The 18,542-nt window shown below is 44.5% G+C and overlaps 1 protein-coding gene across 1 annotated transcript in view; it reads right to left on the reverse strand.

Annotated features, from left to right (window-relative positions):
* The window catches only part of LOC132832876 (dynein axonemal heavy chain 6-like), a 670,564-nt gene extending 658,647 nt beyond the window's left edge, over window positions 1–11,917 (reverse strand). Inside the window, exon 1 of the mRNA XM_060851082.1 lies at window positions 11,729–11,917. Within this exon, the coding sequence (XP_060707065.1) occupies window positions 11,729–11,917 (189 nt within the window). The remainder of the gene's footprint in view (window positions 1–11,728) is intronic.
* Window positions 11,918–18,542: the final 6,625 nt, after the last annotated feature.

Here is an 18,542-nt window from a genome sequence, read left to right on the forward strand (position 1 = left end):
GGAATTACTCAAACACATGGGTGTGTCAGAGAAACAGACAATTACAGTAGAGTTAGAAAAACTTAAATTATAATTGAGGAAAATGGAGTTGGAAGATAAACAGAGAGAGTAGAGAGAAAGGAAAGAGAGAGGGAGAGAGGAAGAGAAAGAGAGGGAAGAGAGAGAGAGAGAAAAAAGAGAGATAAGGTTCTTAAATGAGCAAAGAGGGAAAGATAGAGAAGATAGAGAGAGGAAAGAGAAAGAGAGAGAAGGTTCTTAGCTGAGTAAAAAGAGAGAAAAAGAGAGAGAATAAAGAGAAAGAAAAAAAGCGAATTTGAACTTGAAAAGTTGCAACTTAATCAGCAAAGTCAAGTTAACAGGATGGAGATTAAAAGAGAAGGTATTGATATGTACAAGTATGTCAAAACTCTGTCACATTTTGATGAGAAACATGTCAAAGCCTTCTTTATTTCATTTGAAAAACTGGCTAGGCAGATGGAGTGGTCCAAGGTTTAGATCAGAGTGGTGTTGGAAAAGCACAGCAGGTCAGGCAGCATAAAAGGAGCAGGAAAATTGACGTTTCAGGCAAAAGCCCTTCACCAGGAATAGAGGCAGGAAGCCTCCAGGGTGGAGAGATAAATGGGGGGTGGGGCTGGGGAGAAAGTAGCAAAGAATACAAAAGATGGATGGGGTGGAGGGGGATGGAGGTGATAGGTCAGAGAGGAGGGTGGGGGAAGATAGCAAAGAATACAATAGGTGAATGGGGATGGAGGTGATAGGTCGGGGGAGGGGGGAGCGGAGAGGTAGGAAGGGAGCTTGGCAGGTAGGACAGGTCATGAGGGCGGAGGTCCTCCTGGGAGTAGGTACGGCGGAGGCAGAGGGATTGGGAATACGGCCTCCGCCGTACCTGCTCTCAGGAGGACCAGTTCCACCACAGAACACACAAGATGGCCTCCTTCTTTAGAGACCGCAATTTCCCTTCTCATGTGGTTAAAGATGCCCTCCAACGCATCTCATCCACATCCCACACCTCTGCCCTCAAACTCCACCCCTCCAATCGTAACAAGGACAGAACGCCCCTGGTCCTCACCTTCCACCCTACCAACCTTCGCATTAACTGCATCATCCGCCAACATTTCCGTCACCTCCAAACGGACCCCACCACCAGGGATATATTTCCTTCCCCACCCCTTTCCGCTTTCCACAAAGACCGTTCCCTTCGTGACTACCCGGTCAGGTCCACGCCCCCCCAATAACCAACCCTCCCGTCCTGGCACCTTCCCCTGCCACCGCAGGAATTGCAAAACCTGCACCCACACCTCCTCCCTCACCTCCATCCAAGGCTCCTTAGGGCCCTTCCACATCCATCAAAGTTTTACTTCCACATCCACCAATGTCATTTATTGTATCTGTTGCTCCCGATGCGGTCTCCTCTACATTGGGGAGACGGGATGCCTCCTCGCAGAGCGCTTCAGGGAACAACTCTGGGACACCCGCACTAATCAACCACACCGCCCCGTGGCCCAACATTTCAACTCCCCCTCCCACTCTGCCGAGGACATGCAGGTCCTGGGCCTCCTCCACTGCCGCTCCCGCACCACCCGACGCCTGGAGGAAGAACGCCTCATCTTCCGCCTCAGAACACTTCAACCCGAGGGCATCAATGTGGACTTCAACAGTTTCCTCATTTCCCCTTCCCCCACCTCACCCCAGTTCCAACCTTCCAGCTCTCACTGTCTTCATGATCTGTCCTACTCCCTTCTCACCTATCCTCTCCACCCTCCCCCTGACCTATCACCACTATCCCCACCCCCATTCACCTATTGTACTCTTTGATACCTTCCCCCACCCTCCTCTCTGACCTATCACCTCCGTCCACACCCCCATCCATCTATTGTACTCTTTGTTACCTTCTCCCCAGCTCCACACTCCCCCCTCCCCCTCACCATTTATCTCTCCACCCTGGAGGCTTCCTGCCTCTATTCCTGATGAAGGGCTTTTGCCCAAAACCTCAATTTTCCTGCTCCTCGGATGCTGCCTGACCTGCTGTGCTTTTCCAGAACCACTCTGATCTAAACTCTGGTTTCCAGCATCTGCAGTCCTCGCTTTTGCCCAGTTGATTTTAACCTTACTGCGAATCCTCTTCAAGGATGCCTACTTTGAAGAAGTTCTCCTCCTCTCTCCACAAGAATCTCAGTGAGCCTCTCTCTCACTGCACACCCATTGTACTCTTTGCTACCTTCTCCCCAGCCTCACCCCCCTCCCCCCATTTAACTCTTCACCCTGGAAGCTTCCTGCCCCTATTCCTGATGAAGGGCTTTTGCCCGAAACATCGATTTTTCAGCTCCTCAGATGCTGCCTGACCTGCTGCGCTTTTCCAGCACTACTCTGATCTAAACTCTGATTTCCAGGATCTGCAGTCCTCACTTTTGCCTAGATGGAGTGGTCTGAGAACTTGTGGATAACACTAATTCAAACTCAAAGTTTGTGAGAAGATTAGTGAAAGTCGTAAAAGAAATCCCAAGAGAAGTTGAGGAGCTGCAGGAGAGTGCACAGCGTATGCAGGGGCTGGGTATGGAGGAAGTGCCTGATCTCTATAAAGAATTTGCCTTTGTGGGTAAAGTTTATTCAGAATGAACAATTTTGCGAAGTCAGAGGCCATGGGTGGTCTCCCGAGTGTGTCTGATTCTGAAGACGGATCTCAGTTCCCCTTTAGATGGTCACAGGAGGGCTTTCTCTACTTAGGTATATTTATTATTCCCATTTTTGATCAACCATTTAAAGCCAATTTTGCCCATTTATTCAACAGAATCAAGCAGGACCTTCATAGATAGAAGGTGCTTCTGATCTCTTAGTTTGGTCAGACAGCCCTCATTAAAAATGAACATTCTGCTCCACCTGTTGTATCCTATGTGAATGCTTCCTCCGGTTTTTACTAAGCAAATATTTAGAAGATTCAGTGCTTTCATCTGGTATCGCAAGCACCCCCTAATTAAATTGACTAAATTGCAGTTCCCTTACAGACTGGGAGCAGTGGGCCTCCCAGATATCAGAAACTAACAGTTAAGCTCATTGCTATCTTGTGTGAGTGGTTGGTCCCGGGGTGGGGAATCTTCACGCACTTTGGTTGGACATCGAAGCACCTCAGGCAAGATGCTCCCTTCTTAGCTTGCTGCTCTTAAACAAAATGAGAACAGTTAAAGTAGATTGCCATAGTCAATAGTCATCAATACTATCAAGGCGTGGAGGGCAATGTGTCAGGGTGAGAGCAATATTGCCAAAACATCATTTTTGACACCCATAGTCGGTATGCTGAGCTTTCAGCCAGGGATGATGGATTCTGGGTTTAAACAATGGGCAGTTTGGGGCATGTCTTGCCTGGCTTACTTATTCAAAGGAGACATACTGATGTCTTTTGACCAGTTATCTCAGAAATATGAATTGCCAAGCAGGGACCTCTTTTGTTTCTTTCAAATTAGAAATTTGACACAAAAGAGATCACACACTGCTAACTGATCATTATCGGTCCGACATGGAGAAGAGTGCTGAGGGTACATTATCTGTTAGCAACGCTTATCATGTATTGGGAGAGAGTCCCTCAAATGAGACTGAATGGCTCTGTAAGGTATGGGAGAGGGAGTTGGGCATTGAGATCTTTTCTGAAATATGGGAGGATATCTGGGAAAATGCAAGAAGGATCTCGATTTGCAATGGGACACATGCCTTGCAATTGAAATTTCTCCACAGGGTCCCTCTGGCCCCAGACCGCCTCACTAAATTTAAAGTGGGAGCATCTCCAATGTGTCCTAAATGTAAAGTGAGCATAGGCACCCTTAATCATTGTCTTTGGTCCTGCCACAGACTGCAGGCATACTGGAACACTGGCAGGCAAAATAGAGAAGGCCTTGGGGACAGAGGTGGAGATGGACCCGGTGTATCTTCTTCTTCGCTTTGTTAATTTACTTTCATTAGATGAACACAAACAAAGGCTTTTCAATATCCCCACTTTTTGTGCCAGAAAGGACATTCTATGAGGATGGGTATCAGAAAATCCCCCAGGGCTGAACAGCTGGCGTAAGCTGGTCATGGAGCATATCCCCTTGGACTTTCTTACGAATATGAGTCATGGAGTTATAGAGATGTACAGCATGGAAACATGCCCTTCGGTCCAACCTGTCCATGCCCACTCAATCTAGTCCCACTTGCCAGCACCCGGCCCATATCCCTCCAAATCCTTCCTATTCATATACCCATCCAAATGCCTCTTAAATGTTGCAATTGTACCAGACTCCACCACATCCTCGGGCAGCTCATTCCATACACGTACCACCCTCTGTGTGAAAATGTTGCCCCTTAGGTCTCTTTTATATCTTTCCTCTCTCACGCTAAACCTATGCCGTATAGTTCTGGACTCCCCGACACCAGGGAAAAGACTTTGTCTATTTATCCTGTCCATGCCCCTCATAATTTTGTAAACCTCTATAAGGTCACCCCTCAGCCTCCGACGCTCCAGGGAAAACAGCCCCACTCTGTCCAGCCTCTCCCTGTCACTCAGATCCTCCAACCCTGGCAACATCCTTGTAAATCTTTTCTGAACCCTTTCAAGTTTCACAACATCTTTCCGTTAGGAAGGAAACCAGAATTGCATGCAATATTCCAACAGTGGCCTAACCAATCACCTCCCAACTCCTGTACTCAATACTCTGACCAATAAAGGAAAGCATACAAAACGCCTTCTTCACTATCCTATCTACCTGCGACTCCACTTTCAAGGAGCTATGAACCTGAACAAGAAGATCTCGTTGTTCAGCAACACTCCCTAGGACCTTACCATTTCGTCTATAAGTCCTGCTAAGATTTGCTTTCCCAAATTGCAGCACCTCACATTTATCTAAATTAAACTCCATCTGCCACTTCGGAGCCCATTGGTCCATCTGGTCCAAATCCTGTTGTAATCTGAGGTAACCCTCTTCGCTGTCCACCACACCTCCAATTTTGGTGTCATCTGCACCATAAAAAGAAGAATTTCGATAAGACTACCTGGGGACAGATTTGTCTGCCACATTAGTAAGAGCCTTTATGTAGCCATGGCAATTCTATGTAACTACAAACATGTGAATATGTATAAACATATGTGCTTGATGATTGAGGGCTATTGCTTTGTTTTGCTGAGCTGTGTTATGGTTATTATCATTATTATTATTAAGATTTTCCTTTTTAAGCTGAGTTAATAGTTATTATTTATTTATGTAATTAGCAGGTTTGTTTTTTTAATATTGGTTTGAATTGTTTGGTTTTGTACTTGTAAGATTCAAAAGAAAACTGTTTCTTTTTTTAAAAATACTTGAAAAATGTTTGATCTATTAAGCCAGGTTTTAGTCTTGGATTTGATTTGTCAAATAATAACATCAACTGGTAATATAACAAACGTTACTTTTTTAAAATTTATTCTTCTATGGGATGTGGGCATTGAACTCGAGTCCATTTCAGTGGGCAATAGAGAGTGAACTACATTGCTATGGATCAGGAATTGTGTATAGGCTAGACCAGGAAAGGATGGCAGATTTTCTTAATTGAAGAGAACCACATGGGCTTTTAAAACAACTAACAATAGCTATATAGCCACCCATAGACCAGCTACAAATTTAGTTTCAAATACTATTGTGCAGAAATTTTGCCATATGCTACAGTGGGTTTCAAATCCAAATCCATAGAACATTATCCTGGATATCTGCATTTCTAGCTGAAAATGTGTTGCTGGAAAAACACAGCAGGTCAGGCAGCATCCAAGGAGCAGGAGATTCGACGTTTCCTGAAGAAGGGCTTATGCCCGAAACGTCAAATCTCCTGCTCCTTGGATGCTGCCTGACCTGCTGCGCTTTTCCAGCAACACATTTTCAGCTCTGATTTCCAGCATCTGCAGACCTCACTTTCTCCCTTATCTGCATTTCTAGCCCAGTGACATGATCATTAAACCAACACATCTCCACTGCAGATATGTTGAGATGGATGAGCAGGAATATTTATTTCTTTAATAGTCATGTAGGACATAATTTGTGATTTTGACAGAATTCTGGCAGGGACAGAAGCCTGATTAGAGGGATTCAAAGACAAATACGAAGTTTCAGAAAGGAAGACAACAGATTTAGAACATAGATCACAGAAAAGCACAGTACAGAACAGGCTCTTTAGCCCACAATGTTGTGCCGAGGATTATTCCTAATCCAAACTAAAATAACCTAACCCATGCACTCCTCAATTCACTGCTGTCTGTGTACATGTCCAGCATTTCGCTTAAATGTCCCTAATGACTCTGCTTCCTCTACCACCGCTGGCAACACATTCCATGCATTCACAACTCTCTGCATAAAGAACCTACCTCTGACGTCTCCTCTTTACCTTTCTCCTAATACTTTAAAACTAGGACGTCTTGTACCAGTCAATCCTGCCCAGGAGAAAAGTCTCTGGCTATTGACTCTATCTATTCCTCTCATTACCTTGTATACCTTGATCAGGTCACCTCTATTTCTCCTCCTTCTCTCCAGAGAGAAAAGTCTGAGCTTAGTCAATCTCTCTTCGTAAGAAAAGTCGTCCAGTCCAGGCAGCATCCTGGTAAACCTTCTTTGCACCGTCTCCAAAGCCTCTGTGTCTTTCCTATAGTAGGGCGAACAGAACTGGACACAATATTCCAAGTGTGGCCTCACCAGGGACTTGTAGAGCTGCAGCAAAACATTGTGACTCTTAAACTCGATCCCCCGTTAATGAAAGCCAAAACACCATATGCTTTCTTAACAACCCTATCCACTTGGGTGGCAACTTTGAGGGATCTATGTACTTGCACACCCAGATCCCTCTGTTCCTCCACACTGCCAAGAATCCTGTCTTTAATCATTTATTCAGTATTCGAGTTTGACCTACCAAGATGCATCATTTCACATGTATCTAGGTTGAACTCCATCTGCCATTTCTCAGCCCAGCTCTGCACCCTGTCTATGTCGTGCTGCAGCCTGTAATAGCCCTCTATACTATCGACGGCACCTCCAACCTTTATGTCATCTGCAAACTTACTAACCCACCCCTCAACCTCCTCATCCAAGTCATTTATAAAAACTACAAAGAGCAGAGGCCGAAGAACAGAGCTGTACGGGACCCCACTCACTAATGACCTCCAGGCAGAATACTTTCCATCTACAACCACTCTCTGCCTTCTGTCAGCCAGCCAATTCTGCATTCAGAGAGCCAAATCTCCCTGTATCCTATACTTCCTGACTTTATGAATGAGCCTCCCATGGGGAACCTGACCAAATACCTTGCTAAAGTCCATATACACAACATCCACTGCTCAACCTTCGTCGACCTGTCTCGTCACCTCCTCAAAGAACTCAATAAGATTTGTGAGGAATGACCTGCCCCTCACAAAGCCATGCTGACTGCCTTTAATCACGCTATGCTTTTCCAAATAGTCGTAAGTCCTATCCCTCAGAATTCTTTCCAAAACCTTGCTGACCACAGACGTAAAACTGACTGGTCCCCTAAAACCCTATTCCCTTTCTTGAAAAGAGGAACAACATTCACCTCCCTCCAATCCTCCGGTATGACTCCCAGGCAATAAGTTCAAGGGCGTTGGAAAGGTGGTGATGGAGAGATAGATTGCAAGGCCAATGGGGTCACAGGTTAGCTTTTTGATGAAAGGTGCGATGACAGCAAAGGAAAGAGGGGCAACACTTTACACTATCAACTATCAGGGAGCATAGGAGACAAAGTTGGATCATTGGTAGTTTTTGTGGAACATGGATCAAGGAAACAGAAGGTGGGTCTCATGAACATGATGAACTCAAGGACTGGATAAGGAGAAATAAACAAATATAAACTGGAATAGAAAGCCAATTCAGGAAGGGGATTTTAAAGGATATTTGGATGGGCTATTGGAAGAGAAGAATGGATAGAGGCAATTGATTATATGATCATAGGGAGCAGACATTAAGATCATACCAGGCAGAACAGCCAAGGTGAGAGAGAAAATTATTTTGTTGGGATTCAGGTACCAAAAGTAAGATGAAAACAGAAAGTCAGTAAAAAGTGAGTGTCAGTAAACAGATATTTATTAAACAGCTCATTTACAATGAGTTGTTATCAGTGTTGCTGTTTGCCCTCGGTGAATTAATTTCTTTCTCTCCCTCTCTTTATGCAAGGGTTCAGCCCTGATGTCCATGGCTGGAGTGGAGGGAGCTGATCTGTTGTTAATGTTTCTGGCCTGGAAGCAAGAGTTGGGGGGAAGCGAGGCTGGGCACCTCTGGAATGTTCTGAGACAACGTTTCTAAGGGACCTATGTGTGGCTCCTCCTCTGGGTGCTTGTGCATCCTGTCATTCTGAGAGAAAAGGGCACAGGAAGGAGGGTTAAAGTTCCAATGGATGGAGTGTACATTTAGGCACAAATCCACAGACACTGACTCTGCAGGACCTCCATGGTGGTGCCAGCCTGTCTGTGGCCACATGCATGCCAAACCAACATGGAACTAAGAACTTTGGTGAATCCTCAATCCTTTGATCCAGTTTAGTGACTGACTATGATAAGCCTGCCTGATGTTGCTGAGCCTCCCTGTGCTTTTTGACAAAGTCATTAGTGTTGTTGAACAGAGAGATTTAGGGATTCAGGTACATAGTTCTTTGAATGTTGTGTCACAGGTAGACAGAGTGGTTAAGACGACATTTAGCACGTTTGCCTTCATTGTTCAGGCCATTAAACTGTAATGTTGAGGTTGTACATGATGTTGGTGAGACCACTTTTGCAGTACTGTGTACATTTCTGGCTGAAAATGTGTTGCTGGAAAAGCGCAGCAGGTCAGGCAGCATCCAAGGAACAGGAGATTCGACGTTTCGGGCATAAGCCCTACTTCTTACATTTCTGGTTGGCCAGCTCTAGGAAGGATATTATTAAATAGGAGAGAGTTCAGAAAAGATTTACCAGGATGTTACTGGGGGTGGAGGGTTTGAATCATAGGAAAAGGCTTGTTAGGCTGGGACATTTTTTTTCACTGGAGTGTAGGATGTTGAGGGGTGACCTTACAAAATTTCATAAAGTCATGAGGGGCATAGATAAGGTGAATAGCAAAGGTTATCTCCCTATAGTTGGTGGGGGAGGGGTCAAAACTAGAAGGCATATTTTTAAGGTGAGACGAGAAAAAATTAAAACGGACCTGAGAGACAATTTTTTCACACAGAGGGTTGCTTGTGTGTGGAATGAACTGCCAGAGGAAGTGGTGGATGCAAGTCAGATACAACATTTAAAAGACATTTGGACAGGAAAATAAAGAGGAAAGGTTTAGATTAGATTACCTACAGTGTGGAAACAGGCCCTTTGGCCCAACCAGTCCACACCAACCCTCCAAAGAGTAACCTATCCAGACTCATTTCCCTCTAACTATGCATCTAACATTATGGACAATTTAGCATAGCCAATTCACCTGATCTACACAACTTTGGACTGTGGGAGGAAACCCATGCAGACACGGGGGGAATGTGCAAACTCCACACAGACCTGAGGTTGAGAATCAAATCTGGGAATCTGGTGCTGTGAGGCAGCAGTGCTAACCACTGAGCCACCGTGCCACAGGTATGGAAGAGTTTTCTTTTGAGGAGAGGTTATGTAGAATGAGCCTGTACTCACTAGAATATAGTGGAGTGAGAGGTGTCCGTACTAAAGCATAGAAGATTCTTAGGGAATTTGCCAGGGATATGGGCCAAATGCAGGCAAGTGGGACTAGTTTAGTTTGGTCGGTATGGGCGAGTTAGACCGAAGAGTCTGTTTTCATGTTGTATGACTCTATGACTCAATAATGGTTGAGACCATTTTCTAGCGAGGGCTGAGCTGGTTCCTGGTTTCTGGCAGTCCACTCACTGGAGAGGCTATTCTGTAGTAGTAATGTCACTATGCAACTAATGCAGAATATCTAGTGTTCTGAGGGCATGCGTTCAAATCCCATTATGGCAGATGGAGGAGTTTGAATTTTAAAAATCTTGTCTGGTGATGACCATGTAACCATTGCCAATTGTTGTAAAACCTCACCTGGTTCACTAAAGTTCTTTATGATTGCAAATCTGCTGCTGCTACCTGGTCCGGCCTAAATGTGATTCCTGACCCAAAGTAACGTGGTTGACTGTTAAGTGACCTCTAAAATGGCCTAGCATGCCACTAAATCCTCAGCCATGCCCATATCTCCTGAGTGAATAATTTTATAAAAAGCAAGCTGGGGTGGTTCTACCCTGACCAACTGCAGAGGAGTCAGTTCTGTGCTCACCAGACTGTGCTCCCAAATATAAGCTAGAGGGAGAATGCATTGAGATGAAATAGTCTGAGTTAGTGGAGAGTGCAGGTGAAAGTCGTGTTGGTGTATCCTCTGAGGGTTGAGTGGTTTCTTCCTCAGGGATGGAGCCAAATGTGGGTGGAACTGGATTCCTTCTCCACTAGTATTCAAAAGCTGAGAATTACCTGTGAAATGGGGGTAAAATGTTCAAGTAAGAGTGAGTTGACACTGGTCTTAATGGGAGAGCGGCTAGCAAAGCACAGTACAGCACAATGGAGCTCACCAGTTGGTTGCTCATGGAGATCTCCATGACCCACTTCTCTGAATGACTGCAGCATTTTCTCCTGATACAAGGTGAAGAGCTGACTGTCTACCGTCCCTTCACCTGTTGTGGCCCTCTCAGCCCAGTTTTGAGAGAGTTTTTCCTGCAATCTGACAAAAGGAGGGATTGAGAATGATGGGAGCAGCATTAATCGTGATGCAGGGACAAAAGCATGATGGAATGCCCTGACTGAATGAGTGAATAGAACACACAGAGGCCAGGAAGGATTGGAGTCATGTGGGAGGAAGAGGTGAGTAAAGAGCCATTCAGTGAACATGCTGCATGCTGCAGTGAGAGTTGCTGTCCACAAGCCTTGGTGGGAGGTGAATGCGACAACAGACTTAAAGTGAGCAATGAGAGTGTGAGGAAGAAGGTGGTGGTGCCACTTACCCCTGTGGAGCACTGACGGTCGCTAACCTTCTTTCAAAAATGCTCGGCATTTCTTTTCACCCAGGATACTTCACTGACTCAAGTAACTACCTGCATCCAGCCTGGCTCTGTCTAGTATCTTGGCCTCCTTTGCTGGTCTAGAGAAAACAGTATTGTCCTTCTCTTGACAACTCCATCCAACAGCATCTCTCGGTCCGTCACAGTGAAACAGGATGCTAGCTTCCATTTCAGCACCAATTGCTGAGTTCAAATGGTGCATAATCCCATTGTAAGGGTCAGTTCCAGGCTTGCAGCACCTGAAGTGCTATGGGGCTAGGTTTAAATATGTATCAATGTTGCAAAATCCCAACAGTGACAAATATTTCTGCACTCCGAGTCCATAATGCATAATCTGGGCGCCAAGGTGGCCAGTTGAATAATGAACGAGCTGAAGAGCAATTATATGAGAGAAGTTTACACTCACTCCAGCAGATTACATGCCATGAATCCCTCCCCAAGTAAACAAGAAAATTCAGACTAAAGGAGAGAGAATCTGCTGAATTCAGTTAGAGATTGGAATCATTAAGGCCAAGAAGCTATTAGTGCAGTGGCTGAAGGTAGCAGCAGTGAAGATGCAGTGATGAAGCGTAATCATATCTGGGAGGATGGTTGATAACAATGATTTTGAAAGACAGGTCAGATGCAAGATTAGATGCTCAAAGTACAGCGAAAGGGATAAAAAAGTTTCTGTTACCTTGGATACGTAGGATGCACTAATTGTCCAGTATTGTTTGTACGATTTGGCTCTGGTTGCAGAAACAACTTGCAGATCATACGGATTGTAACGAGCTTTTGGGTCATCCTGAGCTCTTAATAGACAGTACAGAAAGTCTCCTCGGTCATCCGCTGGAATTGTGGCATCCTGTAGTGAAAGGATAGACATCACTGTATTTAGCAGTATATGGTGTAAATGTATACAGATATGAACATATACATGCATATGTAAGGTCAAGAAAGCTAAAATCGGTCAGGGCCCATGAGGGATATGAGAAAAGCAGGAAAGAACGCAAACAGGAGACTAGGAGAGAAAGGAGGGGCCATGAAATGTTCTTGGCAAGTAGAGTGAAAGAAAATCACAAGTCATTTTAAACAGAAATTAGAAATAAGAGGATAACTATGGAGAGGGTAAGACCACTCAAGGATAAAGGAGGGAGCTTGTGGTTGGAAGTAGAGGATATGGACAAGATCCTAAATGAGTGTTTTGCATCAGTACCCCAGACAAGACCCCAGACCCCAATAGGACCTACCCCAGGTTGTTGAAGGAGGTAAAAAAGGACATTGTGGCACCTTGAGCAAGATCTTTGTAACCTAAATGGCCACTGAGAGGTCCCTGTTGACTGGCAAACAGCTTAATTTGTTCCTCTGTTCAAGAAGGGAAATACAGAGATAACCCAGGAAATTATGGACTAGTGAGTCTCACATCTGTGGTTGGGAAGATATCGGAGAGAATTCTTAGGGATAGGATTTATACGCATTTGCAAAAGCATGATTTAATTAGGGCAAACCACATGACTTTGTTTTTTTTTTGGTTTGATTTTTATTGTGATGTGTACTCAAGTAAAGTACAGAAGTACAGTTAAAAGCATTGCTCATTAAGTTTGTAATTTCAACCAAACCTGTTGGAATACAACCTGTCATCATGTAACTTCTGACTGGAAGAGAAGGCTCCACAGAAATTCCTTTCCTCAATGATGGGGAAGGCTGGCACATTTGTGCAAAACATAAGGCTAAAGTATTCACAACAATCTTCAGCCAGAAGTGCTGAGTGGATGTTCCATCTTGGCCTCCTCCAGAGGTCCCCAGTTGTTAGCCAATTAAATTCACTCCATGCGATATCAAGAAATGATTGGAAACACTGGATCTTGCTAAGACTATGGACCCTGACAACATTCAGGCAATCGGATTGAAAACTTGTGCTCCGGAACTTGCAGCATTCCTTACCAAGCTGTTTCAGTACAACTACAAAACTGGCATCTTCCCAACAATATGTAAATTTCCCAGGTCTGTCCCATGTTCAAAAAGTATGATTAGTGTAAATAGTGAGCACAGATCGATGGGCCACAGGATCTGTCTGTGCCATATCCTCTATGACTGTATGATTTGTGACTCAATGGAAAGTGAAGCAGCCCATGTCCAAGTGCAGCAAGACCTGGACAATATCCAGGCTTCAGGAGAAAGTGAGGACTGCAGATGTTGGAGATGAGAGTCAAAAAGGTTTCAGCTGACAAGTGGCAACTAACAAGTTGGGTCACACAAATGCCCGGGAATTAACATCTCCAACCAAAGACAATCTAACCACCGCGCCTTGACATTCAATGATGTTAGCATCACTGAATCCCACACCATCAATATCCTGGGAGTTGATCAGAAACTGAACTGGATTAGCCATATAAATACAGTAGCTACAAAAGTAGTTCATAAATGAGGAATACTGCAGCAAATAATCCACCTCCTGACTCCCGTAAGACTGTCCATCATCTACTCAGCACAAGGAGGGAATATGATGGAATACTCCCCACTTGCCTGGATGGGTGCAGCTCCAACAACGTTCAAGAAGCTTGATATCATCCAGGACAAAGCAGCCCACTTGGTTTGGCATCACATTCACCAAAGCAATTCCTTCTGCTATCAATCGCAGCAGTGTGTACCATCTGTCAGGAACACCTCAGAAAGGCTCCTTAGACAGTAACTTTCAGACCCACATTTACTGCCATCTGAAAGGACAAGGGCAACAGATCCATGGAAATGTTACCATCTGCAAGTTCCCCTCCAAGCCACTCACCATCCTGACTTGCATGCCACCTTTAAAACAATTGTGAACCAGTTGTCATGAGATTCTTGTATGTTACTGACTTAGCCCCAGGTTGGATTTCATTGCAAACTATGCCATATAAACAAATATTTATGACCTGCAAGTGTATTACAAGTACAACCCCACCACAGACCAGTGCATATTCCAATACACTGTAAACATGCACTGACTTTAATTTACATCCCAACCTACCTGGAAGTGTACTATCTCAATGCTTCAGCCATCCTTGGAATGTAGGTATGGGCAAAAACTAGGATTGATTAGGCCCAGTTTATGTCAATTTCCATGAAAATTCATCTGACAATCAACCCATCTTATATCTGATCATTTAATCTCATAGAAACAGGAGTAGGCCATTCAGCTCATTGAGCCTGATCAAACAATATTATCCAAGCTAAGGCAAGAAACCCAAAACTGCACACAGTCCTCCATGTCTCATCTACTAATGCACATATCCTGTCAACCTGATCTTCTGTCTGACTGACCATCAGAACTCACATCTAGCTGACCATCAAGAGCACAACTGACCAACTTACCAAGTATGCCTGAAGGATGGTGCGATAGTTTGGAATGTTAATTTTCATCCATAAAGCAAGAACTGACAAATATAGAAGTTTGACTGCTCCTCATTCTTTACACAGATTTCAGGATTTTATATCAGTTTTCACATTCCAGCTACTGAGATTTGCAGTAATGTTTGACTCAACTCACTAACGGAAGGTCAGTGTAAAGTTCAGTGCAATTGTTTGGTTATGTTCTTTCAGGAATTATACTGTAGCTTCCACCGCCCTCAGCTTTTATGCAAATTTACTGCAATGAATTTCCTAAAAATTGGTTGCCATGGCAAGCCTGTTCTTGTAACGATGCGGGAAAACGGCCTTGTTCAGGCAATGTATTTTCTCCAACAGAATGGCAAAGAACACTGAATGAGATATACTATAGCAGCAAGCATGGATTTATTTTCAAACTAAACTTCAAGTCGCATTTGCAATTAAATGCAATTAGTTTGCAATTACATTCAAGTAACATTCTACATATCCCAGCACCAATAGATCATCTGATCGCATACGTCACTGACCATTATCAAATTTTGTGTCCAGAAAACTAACAGATCACATGTCTAAATGCCCATCCCATCTCATGTAAAACTGACCATCAGATCTCATCTAAACTGACCACTACACTCATCAGATCTCACAGCCAACAGAGCATGAGTGCTCACATCTGACTGGCTATCAATTCTCATGCCTGACATTGACCAGATATCGTTTCTGATTATCACTTCTCAGGTCTCACTGGTCATCAGATTTCATGTTAGACAAATCATCACCTTAATATCCTAATCACTATTTGATCTCACCATCTGTCTGACTGGCCATAACAAACTGCATATTACACAGCCAACCAAATCTTATATCTCATTGACCACCAGCTCTCACGGCCAATTGGCAATCAAAGCACACATCTAGTTGACCATCAGAGCACAGGTCCAAGTAACCATTACTCTTATGTCTGGCTGGCCATCATTTCCATGTCCGACTTACCATCACGCTCATGTCCCACTTACCATTACACTCATGTCTGACCGATCATCACCCCCATGTCCAAATGACTATCACTCTCATGTCCAACTTATCATTATCCTCATGTCTGACTGACCATCACTCTCATGACCGACGAACTATCACTCTTATGTCTGCCTGACTATCACACACGTCTAACTATCGCACTCATGTCTGACTATCACACTCATGTCTGACAACCAGTCTCATATCTGACTGACCATCACGCTCATGTCTGATTGATCATCACTCTCATGTTCCACATACCATCACTCTCATGTCTGACTTACCATCACTCTCAATTCTGACTGACCATCACGCTCATGTCTGACTGATCATCACTCTCATGTTCCACATACCATCACTCTCATGTCTGACTTACCATCACTCTCAATTCTGACTGAACATCACGCTCATGTCTGACTAACAGTCTCATGTCCAACTTACCATCACACTCATCTCAGACGGACTATCACACTTATGTCTAGGATAGTGTAGGGGGATGGGCTTAGATTAGTTCACAGGTCGGTGCAACATCGAGGGCTGAAGGGCCTGTTCTGTGCTGTATTGTTCTATGTTCTATGACCATCACTCTCATGTCTGACTGACCATCACTCTCATGTCCGACTGACCATCACTCTCATGTCTGACTGACCATTACTCTCATGTCCAATGAACTTTCACTCTCATGTCAAACTATCACACTCATGTCCCACTTACTATCACTCTCACGTCTGATTGACCATCACTCTCCTGTCTGACTGACTATCACTCTCATGTCTATCACTCTCCTGTCCCACTGACTGTCACTCTCATGTCTGTCTATCACACTCATTTTTGCCTGACTATCACACGTCTAATTACCACACTCATATCTGACTGACCATCAATCTCATGTCTGACTATCACACTCATGTCTGACTGGCCATCACTCTCATATCTGACTGACCATCACTCACATGTCTGACTGACCATTACTCTCATGTCCAATGAACTAGCACACCCATGTCAAACTGACTATCACACTAATGTCCCACTTACTATCACTCTCATGTCTGATTGACCGTCACTCTCCTGTCCGACTGTCTATCACACTCATGTCTGCCTGACTATCACACACATCTAACTACCACACTCATATCTGACTGACCATGTCTGACTGTCTATCACACTCATGTCTGACTATCACTCTTATGTCTATCACACTCATGTCTGACTAACACTCTCATGTCTGACTATCACTCTCATGTCTGACTAGTCTGACTGACCATCACGCTCATATCTGACTATCACTCTCACATCTAACTATCAGATTCACGTCTATCATTCTCATGTTTGACCATCACTCTCATATCTGACTGACCATAACTTATAAGTCTGACTGACCATAATGTACATGTCTGACTGACCATCACTCATGTCTGACTGACCATGACTCTCATTTCTGACTGACCATAAGTTACATATCTGACTGACCATAACTTACACATCTGACTGACTATCATTTTCATGTCTGACTGATCATCGCTTCATGCCCGACTGTTCACAAATTCATTTCCAACTTGCCATCACTCTCATGTCTGACTGCCCATTGCTCCATGTCTGCCTGACTGGCCATCACTCTCATGTCTGATTATCACACTCATGTCTGACTGACCATCACTCTCATGTCCCACTTACCATCATATCCAATTGACTATTACTCCCACATTTAACTATCAGGTTCATGTCTAACTATCATTCTCATGTCTGACTGACCATCACTCTCATGTCTGACTGACCATCACTCACATGTCTGCCTGACTGACTACCACTCTCATGTCCGACTATCACTCTCATGTCTAATTATCACATTCATGTCTGACTGACTATCACGCTCATGTCCCACTTACCATCACTCGCATGTCTGACTGATGATCACTCTCATGTCTGACTGAGCAATAGGTCCCATATCCAACTGACCATCAAATCCTATGCCAGTCTGTCCATCACATCCCAGATCTGACTGACCATCGCTGACAGGTCTGACTGACCATCTCTCTTGTCCAACTGACCATCACACTAATTTCTGACCTACCATCACCCTCATGTCTGACTGACCATTGCTCTCATGTCCGACTGCCCATACTCTCATTTCTGACTTACCATCACTTTCACGTCTGACTGACCATCACTCTCCTTTCTGACTGACCATCACTCTATTGTCTGACTGACTATAACTTACATGTCTGACTGACCATAACGTACATGTCTGACTGACCATTGCTTCATGTCCGACTGTCCACACACTCATGTCCAACTTGCCATTGCTTTCATGTCCGACTGACCATTGCTCTCATGTCCGACTGACCATCGCTCTCATGTCTGTCTGACCATCACTCTCACTTCAGACTGACCATCACTCTCATGTCTGACTGACCATCGCTCTCATATCCGACTGAACATCACTCTCATGTCTGACTGATCATTGCTTCATGCCCGACTGTCCACACACTCATTTCCAACTTGCCATCGCTCTCATGTCCGGCTGACCATCGCTCTCATGTCTGTCTGACCATCACTCTCATTTCAGACTGACCTTCGCTCTCATGTCTGACTGACCATTACTCCCATTTCAAACTGACCATCGCTCATGTCTGACTGACCATCGCTCTCATTTCAGACTGACCATCGCTTTCATGTCTGACTGACCATCACTCTCATGTCCAACTGACCATCACTCCCATTTCAGACTGATCATCGCTCTCATGTCTGACTGACCATCACTCTCATGTCGGACTGACCATCACTCTCATTTCAGACTGACCATCGCTCTCATGTCTGACTGACCATCACTGTCACGTCCGACTGACCATCACTCTCATGTCCGACTGACCATCACTCTCATGTCTGACTGATCATTGCTTCGTGTCCAACTGCCCACACTCTAAGGTCTGACTGACCATCACTGACAGGTTTGACTGACCATCAGATCTCAGATCCCACTGGCTACAACTGTCATTGCTCACTGATCCTCAGAGCACATGCCTGGCGGACCAAGAGATCTCATCTCTTACTAATCATCACTTTAATATCTGACTGATCAGCTGATTGCATGTTTTCTGGCCAACAGATCACGTATCGGAATGCCATGA

The sequence above is a fragment of the Hemiscyllium ocellatum genome, chromosome 3, assembly GCF_020745735.1.
Source record: "Hemiscyllium ocellatum isolate sHemOce1 chromosome 3, sHemOce1.pat.X.cur, whole genome shotgun sequence".
NCBI classification, from domain to species: domain Eukaryota; kingdom Metazoa; phylum Chordata; class Chondrichthyes; order Orectolobiformes; family Hemiscylliidae; genus Hemiscyllium; species Hemiscyllium ocellatum.